Source organism: Sardina pilchardus, chromosome 3 (assembly GCF_963854185.1).
Source record: "Sardina pilchardus chromosome 3, fSarPil1.1, whole genome shotgun sequence".
Classification (NCBI taxonomy): Eukaryota; Metazoa; Chordata; class Actinopteri; order Clupeiformes; family Clupeidae; genus Sardina; species Sardina pilchardus.
In genome coordinates this window covers 9,746,233-9,756,232 of record NC_084996.1, presented here as the reverse complement: position 1 = coordinate 9,756,232, position 10,000 = coordinate 9,746,233, and the positions used below count along the sequence as shown (strand labels likewise).

General features: G+C 42.4%; 1 protein-coding gene across 1 annotated transcript in view; it reads left to right on the top strand.

The window, feature by feature from the left end:
- cacna1aa (calcium channel, voltage-dependent, P/Q type, alpha 1A subunit, a) overlaps window positions 1–10,000 on the top strand; it is a 105,365-nt gene that overhangs the window by 33,838 nt on the left and 61,527 nt on the right. Inside the window, exons 4-6 of the mRNA XM_062530898.1 lie at window positions 1,774–1,865; window positions 4,267–4,419; window positions 4,587–4,774. Of these exons, the coding sequence (XP_062386882.1) occupies window positions 1,774–1,865; window positions 4,267–4,419; window positions 4,587–4,774 (433 nt within the window). The remainder of the gene's footprint in view (window positions 1–1,773; window positions 1,866–4,266; window positions 4,420–4,586; window positions 4,775–10,000) is intronic.

Genomic DNA, 10,000 nt, shown 5'->3' with positions numbered 1-10,000 from the left:
GATAATTATGACAGATTTCATAAGATAAGACTCCAAAATAGACTGTGTCATATGGAGGCCAGGAGGTGTCACAGATAGATTTTTTTTTCATTGTATGTTGAGAAAGTGTGCGCTCGTTTTATAAAATTGTGTGCTGATTTTACTGAATCATGGGCTCATTTTAGTAAATCATGTGCCAATTTTACTGAATTGTTGGCTTGTTAGACTAGGAAAGCGCTCAGAGAGCGCCAACCCTTCGCCAAACGAAAACATAACCGCCTCCTGGATCCAAACGGTATACGAATCACTCACAAACTTTTATCGTTTCTTCCTTGGGTCATTTCAGACCTTCCCTGAAAACTTCATTGAAATCCATCCATAACTTTTTGAGTTATCTTGCGAACAAACTAACAAACAAACTGACAAACAGACAAACAAACAGCCAGACAGACAAACCCCGATGAAAACATAACCTCCTTGGCAGAGGTAAAAATATTGCAATGAGACCTCCTGGGGAGGTGGGGGTTACATTATAAGATATGACAATTGGACATGAGATTTAAGATAATTGCCTATGTTGTTTCTGTTTGCATCACAGTAGTCTAGTTTAAGCGCCTCATTGTACCAGTGTAACAGTCAGCGTCCGGCTGTGATGATACACACTTTGCGTCACGTCAGTCAACAGAATAACTGGAAGTGAGACGTCTGACAGTAACAATATGTGCATGCTTGCGTCCGAATGTGTGTGTGCGTGTGTGTGTGCGTGTGAGTGTATGTATGCGTGCGTGCGTGTATGCGTGTGTGTGTGTATGCGTGCGTGCTTCAGTGTTCATGTTTATGGGAACTAAGTGTGTGTGTGTGTGTGTGTGTGTGTGTGTGTGTGTGTGTGTGTGTGTGTGTATGTTTGTGTTTGTGTTAAATGACTCAGGTAGTGGCTGACTGGTTATGGCTTGTCGACTGCAAGGCTATAAATAGGCTCTGAGAAAGATAGGAATAAAACGAGCCAGTCAGCACATCTCTCTCTCTCTCCTCTCTCCCACTGGACAATTTATTATTTCCTCTCGCAGAGCTTCTGTCTCTGTTCTGCCAGCTCTATTCAACCATCCACTGTTTTTTTTAATCTTCCTTCATTTGATGTCATTCAGGTACATTTTGTTCAATTAACCTTATCTCAATTCATTCGGAGATCGCACAGACGTGATAAAAATAAACACAAATGTACAGACTGCCGTGTGCACCCTTAACCACATCGCTGGCTGTTGCCGATATTACAAGTTCCTCAGCAGTCCTACAGGTCTATTTCTCTCCATCAGCTCATTGTTTCTGTCTGCTGTATTGCTCTTGCTGGATTGGCTGCATCCATTAAACAAGTTGGTATGGAAGTTGTATGTATGTGGGCCTAATGTAGATGGTTTAATGAAGTTTTTGTTTACAAACCCACATGCACACACGCACGCATGTACACACACACAAGCACACGCACACACAGACACACACACACACACACACACACACACACACAGTTCCACCAAACAGAGTTCTTATTAAATGGATTCAAATACTCTCAGAGATGATACAGCTTTGACACTCAAATTACATAAAGCTTTCCTTGCAAAGAGGGGTTGATATTTAATCATTTTATCATAAAAGGCTATGTATATACAGATCATAGACACAACCTATTTGAAGGACTAGTACCCCTTTCTATCTCTATCCAAGAACACCTCACCACACACACACACACATGCAAGCACACACACACTAACTTGTACAGTATCTTTTTTTTTTTTCCAGAATCCTGTCCACAATCGGGTCGGAGTTTGATCTGCGGACCCTTCGTGCCGTCAGAGTGTTGAGACCCCTCAAACTGGTGTCTGGGATTCCCAGTGAGTTTCGGAGGAGAATGATTTAGGTGTTGGGTGGGCTTGGTGGTGCTGAGGACAGCAGAGGGACGATGCAGGCTCAGATGGTTCAACCGTTGGTCTCAACAGTTGAAATGTATTTAAAAGAAAAAAAAAAAAAAGATTGAACTGCTTGTAGCCTCATCAGAACTGATCCACTGACTGACATATGTTACCTTGCCTTGATTTTCAGCATGTGTTGTCTGCATAGCAATATTTCTCTGCACATAAACAAGGCTTCAGTTGACATTTCTAATATGTCACTATGCCAGGAATGGGAATTCATTGGAGTTTTTTATTTATTTATTTATTTTAACTCAGTTACCATCGCTAACCAGCATAGAACTGGTGATTTTTGGTCTCTCTAAAGTCTAAAGTAAAGTACTGTATCTGGGTACAAATGTGTTTTACATGTCATGTTTTCATGTCAAAATGATTTGATGTACAGTAATTGACTCAAAATGTGCGCAATGGTTTCAAAAACAGTTCAGAATATAGCCGCAAGCGGCGATGGCGGGCCCGAGCACCTGCGGTGCGGAGACCTGTGAAATTTCGGAATCTAACAAAGCAACATGTGCCTGTTGGTGGGCATGTGCATGAGCAACACACATGCCCACCAAATTTGGTCAATTTTCCTGAATGTATGTGTCAACCACAACAGACAACCCACTAGGTGGCGCTATAGAGTCCCTACGCGACACCCTAGGCCAAAGCTCTGTCTCTGACTAGCCATAGCAATAACACACAAGCCCACCAAATTTGGTTCATTTTCGTGAATGTATGTGTCAACCACAACAGACAACGCATTAGGTGGCGCTATAGAGTCCCTACGCCACACCCTAGACCAAAGCTCTGTCTCTGACTAGCCATAGCAATAACACACAAGTCCACCAAATTTGGTTCATTTTCGTGAATGTTTGTGTCAACCACAACAGATAACGTGCTGCAAGGTGGCGCTATAGAGTCCCAAAGCCACACCTTAGGCCAGAGCTCTGTCTCTGACTACCGATTGCAATAACACACAAGCCCACCAAATTTGGTTCATTTTCGTGAATGTATGTGTCAACCACAACAGACAACCCACTAGGTGGCGCTATAGAGTCCCTACGCCACACCCTAGGCCAAAGCTCTGTCTCTGACTAGCCATAGCAATAACACACAAGCCCACCAAATTTGGTTCATTTTCGTGAATGTATGTGTCAACCACAACAGACAACGCACTAGGTGGCGCTATAGAGTCCCTACGCCACACCCTAGACCAAAGCTCTGTCTCTGACTAGCCATAGCAATAACACACAAGTCCACCAAATTTGGTTCATTTTCGTGAATGTTTGTGTCAACCACAACAGATAACGTGCTGCTAGGTGGCGCTATAGAGTCTCAAAGCCACACCTTAGGCCAGAGCTCTGTCTCTGACTAGCAGAAGCAATTCCACATGTAGCTGCCAAATTACATCCAATTCATAACCTTTTTTCTGCCTATAACACCAACTTCCTGTTTCTTAATAAAACGCCATAATTCAAACGTTCGCCATTTCAATATACTTTTGAAATTCAAAAATCTGGTCGCAATTCCTCTCGGGCAACCCCTCAAGATCATTTTAGTGCTTATATGACATGATTTCGATAAACCGTCTAGGAGAAGTGTTTCAAAATACGTGATGTGCAAAAATCATAATCATAATCATAACTCAAATTCTTATAAGATTCACTATATAGTTTCAAAGTAAAACTTGTTCAGATTTATACAACACACATGTCCACCACATTTGGTTCATTTCCGTGAATGTATGTGTCAACCACAATAGACGGCGCGCTAGGTGGCGCTATAGAGTCCCTGAGCCACACCCTAGGCCAGAGGTCTGTCTCTCAGTAGAGGCATCAATTCCACAGGTAGCTGCCAAATTTCAAGAGTTTTAGAGCATGCCAAGTTGCTGAAAAAGGGCAAAACATGTCCGGTAAGAGGAAAATACTATAATAAGAATAATAATAATAATAATCTGAGCAAAAACAATAGGGCCTTGCACCTACGGTGCAGCCACTTTCAGTGGCCGCACCTCGGTGCTCGGGCCCTAAATATCTCCATAACGCTGACCTGTCAGGGTATTTCTGGTTGCTATTAATTGTTTTTGTACAAAGTTGGCATGATTTTTGTATGTATATTGTATAGGTGGCAGACTGCTGTTACTACCCTGTTAAAATGTAAAAATGAATGTGACTATTTTGATTACTTTGTCAAAGTAATGTAACTAATCATATTTGATTGGCATAGTATACTATAGGCAGTGCAAAAACAGAGAACAAAATACTAAAACCCCAAACCCTTTATATCTCTGGGGGATATTTCTTGATATGTGACTATGTGATGTTTTCTGTTTACCCTCCAGGTCTGCAGGTGGTGCTCAAGTCTATCATGAAGGCCATGATCCCTCTTCTGCAGATTGGTCTGCTGCTCTTCTTTGCCATTCTCATGTTTGCCATCATAGGCCTTGAGTTTTACATGGGGAAGTTCCATACCACCTGCTTTGACAACGTCACAGGTGAGTCCTCCACCACTCTCAATCATGTCGTGGCCAAACTGTTACAGTTCATTCAATCCCTCTTCTTTGATATGTTCTGATGATCTTCTTAGCGTTGCATTTTGTCAATTTGTTATTTTGAAATATGTCCCTCACTCTCTTGTTCTTGTTTACTCAATCCTCTTCAGATGAGATACGGGAAGAGTTTCCATGTGGTGTGGAGGCTCCGTCTCGTCTTTGCCCTAATGGCACGGTCTGTAAGCCGTACTGGCTCGGCCCCAACTATGGCATCACGCAGTTTGACAACATCCTGTTCGCCATCCTCACGGTCTTCCAGTGCATCACCATGGAGGGCTGGACCGACCTCCTCTACTACGTAAGTCCTGCTACTTCAGTGTTGCTATGATGTGAAAATATATGTATGAGATCTATTGATTCGTGAACATATGCTATGTTATGTTAAATATGTATGCGTTATTACAGGTTCATAAAGACAACTGGCATTACAAACGCTAAATTATTTTTGCTGTTGCATATACATTTACATGTATTTATTTAGCAGTCACTTTTACCCAAAGTCCTCCAAATAGAGGATTAGCATTCAAGTTGCATTGCAAATGAGACCTTAGGTTAACAACAAGTTTACAAACATCACAAGACTACCAGAGGATGAGAGTGCAGAAGTTGAAGTACAAGTCTAAGTGTCATTGAAGGATATAGAGGGAGGTAGGAGAAGTAGAGGATAGGGGAAAAGGAGATTCAAGGTAGGAGCTTCTTGAAAATAGAAAGGGATACCCTGGTTCTGGTAGAACTGGTAGGTTGTTCTACTAGGAATTACAAGTCAACTGCAAAATAGTCTGGATTGCTGTGTGCGTAGGGGTGGCAATGCCACACAATGTTGCTTGGAGGAACGTATCGGTCAAGGGGTAGCGTAAGTTTGTGAGAGCATTTAAATAAGTGAGAGCTGACCCAACAATGACTTTCTAGGCAAGCATTAGTGACTTGAATTTGATGTGGGTGGCTAAGGGTTAGTTTACAAGTGCTTTTGCACACCTCTTTTGTAGGGGACAGGTGCGTTGGAATAGGTTTACCATATATGATGCACGACAATACAGTTATATTAACACTGTTGCATGCATTTGCATCATAAACCAGGATAAGGGGAGTACATGGAACAGTATCCCGGTTTCTTTCAAAGTACTTCAGCTATAGCATAACCGGATTTCTCATAACTGGGATTATAAAGGCTTATCAGGGGTTCTGAAATCGTGATATGATGTTTACATGCACATAAGCAAAACCGTGATGCTTCAAATTTCCTAGATACTGAGGTACATATGCTCCTCCTGTTGGTTGGAATGGGGTCCAGCAGGAGTACAGTAGGATGGCTACATGTTAAAAGTTTAGACACCTCACTCTCAGTGAGAGGGGTGAATGAAGAAAATGCTGTGTCGATGACCTTGGATGACTGAGGATATGCACTAGGACTGCTGCGTGCTGGGTTTCTAGTTTTATCCTTAGATGGGGAACACAAAGAGGAACATGTACAAGTGGGACTGTTACAAGTTGGAGGGTTGGTTGGTTGTGCCCTAAGAGACAGGTTGTGACTGCATGGTTTAGAGAGCAGACTACTGAGAACCACCACTTTGTGAAGTGAAGCAAACTGGTTGGCAACTGGTTGGTAGCTGGAGGTGGAAGTGGAGGGTTGAGTAGTTTTGAAGGTGGAGCATAGTTTTTAGATGTCAGTGGATGTTATTATTGTAAAAAAGTCCTCTTCACAGCAGTGATGCTGGACGAGAAGGATGTCCGTAGTAGCAACTGGTAGCTTGTTTGAGATCTGCAGGCGTTTTAGTTCAGAGGGTAACATGCAGTCATGGGTGAGAGGTTGGGTGGAGCGGGTCTGATGGTTAGAAGACACATCCAGATGAGAGCTGAGTGTAGAGCAGGGAGACTCTGCGGCAAGAGGATGTCCTGGGAGGAGAAAGAGCAGAGCCAACGGTAGAGGAGAGGTGGACTGGAGGTCGCAGGTTGCAGAGGTCGCAGAAGGAAACCATGGGTGGAGGAACAGAGGGTTCTTCTGAGAGGCACTCATTGAGCTGAAGGAAGCAATGGTCAGAGAGATGCAAAAACATAACCATTAGGGAATCTGTGTGGCACTGAGTGAGAATGTGATCAAGCTCTTTGCTCTTTGTGAGTAGGAGGTTTGCAAGCCGTTGTGGCTTGAAGGGATTGGATCAGGGATAAGAGATCTGCAGAGTTCAGCTCTAAATGGATGCTCATATCACCAAGTGAATGGTTCAAATATCATGAATGACAAGCCAATGAATGTGGAAGCTCCAAAAAACTGCTATAATAGTTTTTTTTTTTTTTTACCTGATGATCTGTGCTAAGTTACTGGGAAAAATGATTGACTTGATTTGGACTGTAATCTTAAATAGACCATGACTGAAATATTATATTTGCTCTGAACTGTTATAAAATGAAAAAAGACCACCGAATGCTAAATGAAGTTTAGCCACCATGCCAGTAAAAATCTTCCTTTTAGAATGACATTATGAATCATACGATGAAAACATTAACCTTAATAGCCTTAACATTAACCTTAACAGTTTCAATTTACTGTTGCATGTGATTCATACATACAAGTTTTGACTTATCAAATGTCTTGAGCTCAGTTAGCCATTGATCTACACACCCATATGGGATCAGCAAGCCAAAAACAAGCCAAGCCAATTTAATGTCTGACCCCTAAATTGCTTTACACTGTTGCATGTCTGAATTATTGCACTCTCCGGCCAAGTGGAGTTCTATGCCAAACTTTCCAATAACTGTACAGTGGAGGGACTGTGGGAAAATAAGCCATACGTGCTGGTGCTGGCTTAAGCCCTGTTGCCAAGGGTGGAGTTGTCTAAGATTATCAGAGGTGGAAAAGTCCAGCTTCAGAAAGTAAAAATCGAATCATGAATTGGTTCTTCCTATGCATTTAAGCACAGGTGATCTCACTAATTAACTTGCCTACCTAGCTGAAGAGATTTGCTCATTAGAATCAGCAGGTTTAAATTAATGGTTGGCACAGATCAGAGAGGTAGATAAAACAGAGTGGCGACACTCCCATAGACCTCCATAGGAAAAAATGGCAGCACTTTTTCCAGGCTTTATCCGCGTTATGGGACTTTCGGAACTATTAACAGCCAATATCTTAGTCAGTAGTCAATGAGTTAATTGATTACACCCTCCAGCATCCAGAAGTAGCCTACATGCACCCTCCAGCATCCAGAAGAACATCCCACCCTCCTGTGATTCAGCCATTCAGCGCAGGTTTTTTTTTAAACTTTTGATCGTGTATTGGCAACATCAAAGAGTGTCGCAACTCTCTCTTTCTATGGCTCTGGCACAGGTATGTGGTAGGACTTTTACTTTCTGAAGCTGGACTTTTCCACCTCTGAAAAGTGTTGATGTGATCAACACTTGATGATCATGTGTTTCATGAACATTTGGAACGGAATCAAGATGCATGTACTCGGCCCCTGAGGATGGCCTCTAACGCGTAGGCTGATTGATCCTGTGTCCTGCGTCTATCTGATGCTGATCATCTGAAATGGGCTTTGTGTTTCTGTCAGGGCCTCAGACTGGAGTAGGTCTGTGTGTTTCTGTGCTAGGAGAAGTCCTCCAGAAAACTAGGGCAGGGAGGTCATCTGAGTGTTGAGGCAGCAATGGGCATTTTCTTTTATCTAGTATTAACAGTTCAAAAGGCACACGCACAGACACACTTACAGTACCCACCTATCCACACACACACACACACACACACACGTACATGCATACACACACAGACATGTTCATACACTCACACAGATACTAACACAGGGGTGCTTTTCTTTCTTTTATTCTTTTTTTAAAATTCCCTCAACTTGGATGGCTCTCCCATGACTCCTCCTCTTCCTTCTGCAGTTCCTTTTCTGCCCCTGGTCCATTCCCCACATCTCTCTCTCTCTCTCCCTCTCTCTCTCTCCCCCTCCATTTCCCTCCATCTCCGCCGGTCCCACCCAGGCTCCTTCTCTATATTTAACAGCCTCTGTTCAGATGGAGTTATTCCTGCCTCGGCCGGGGGAGAGGCTGCTGAAAGTTTAATGGGCAAAAGGACTGCAGTGTATACAGCATAGCTTTCAGACATGCAGAAAGAGAGGGAGAGTGTGTGACAGAGAACGGTAGAGAGAGAAGAGAGGAGAGGAGAAATAGAGATATGGACGGAGCTAGAGGCAGAAAGAGAGAGAGAGAGAGATGCAGAGAGATATAGAGGGAGGGAGAGAGAGATTCTGTTTGAGAGAGTGCTTGACACCACGAAGACCTATGTTTTAAAGTCAGAAGGACTCTTGATGTCGTCGTTACCTGAGAAAAAAGCAGTAGCCCAAAAACACATGCACCATTTCTATATCATGTTTTTGTAGGTATGACCTCGCTACAGGCACTGTGCAGATGTATTGTGAAAGTGCCTGGTAAGCCCTCCACTCGCAATAAAGTGACATCATTCATCCAGCAGGACCCTAAATAATTCATAGTCTGGATTCTAGGGCAGACCATATGAAAAAAGAAAGAAAAAAATGAGTGCACACTTTTTCATGATGTCCTGCTTTTTGTAACAAGACTCTTCCCCACACTGAAAAGCACACCATTTTCTAGATGCTAACATAGTCATGCCACAGTCATGAAACACGCGCACACACACACACACACACACACACACACACACACACACACACACACACACACACACACACGTGTGGTTTGTGTGTGCTCTCTCAGGTCCATGGCTTGATTTTGAGGATAATTGTTCATCAAGGTGTAATGTCTCTCAATGATTAAATACCTTATTCTTAATACTAGAATATGCATTATAGCTATAACATATAATAACACTAGCTTTCTTTTTCTGTTTTAATTGTTTGAAGTATTTCACATACAATTTATGTAATAGGCTAAGCCACTGCTAATGTATCTATAACTTATTTTTACAAATATTATGTTACAACACTTTATGTAGCACTCTTGGACAATAAGAGCCAACCGGTCTCAACTGCTCCCATCAATGAAGAAATGACAGAAATGTGCAGGCATTTTCTGGTTATCCTTTGCTTGTACATGTCATCAACATGTGATGAGGAAATGTGCTGTCCTACAGTATGTCATTATGACCAGTGAATTGGCAATGCTACAGTATATGTGTCCATTAGGATTAGTATAGGTGAAACTCGTCATCAGATTAACCTAATTGGGTCTAATTGATCGATATGCCACTTCTCAGAACAGTAGATGTCAGAGCAGCCCTCACATTATTCTACTTATAGCATAATACGCGCACACCTGCAACACAAGTGTTGCTTATAGTGACATGGTGAAGTAACACTAGAGCTAACCATTGTTATGTCAAAATACGTCATCTGCAATTGTATGCTTTTTTAGCATTGTTTATGATAGTCCCATGATGCAAGGATGAGGTCAAAATATTAGTTATTCTTGAGAGCCTTTGGGATGCTCTAAATGGAGTCTGGAGTCTGTCTGGAAACTTGTCGGCTGGGAAAGCCAAAAATATCCGGCTGTTGAA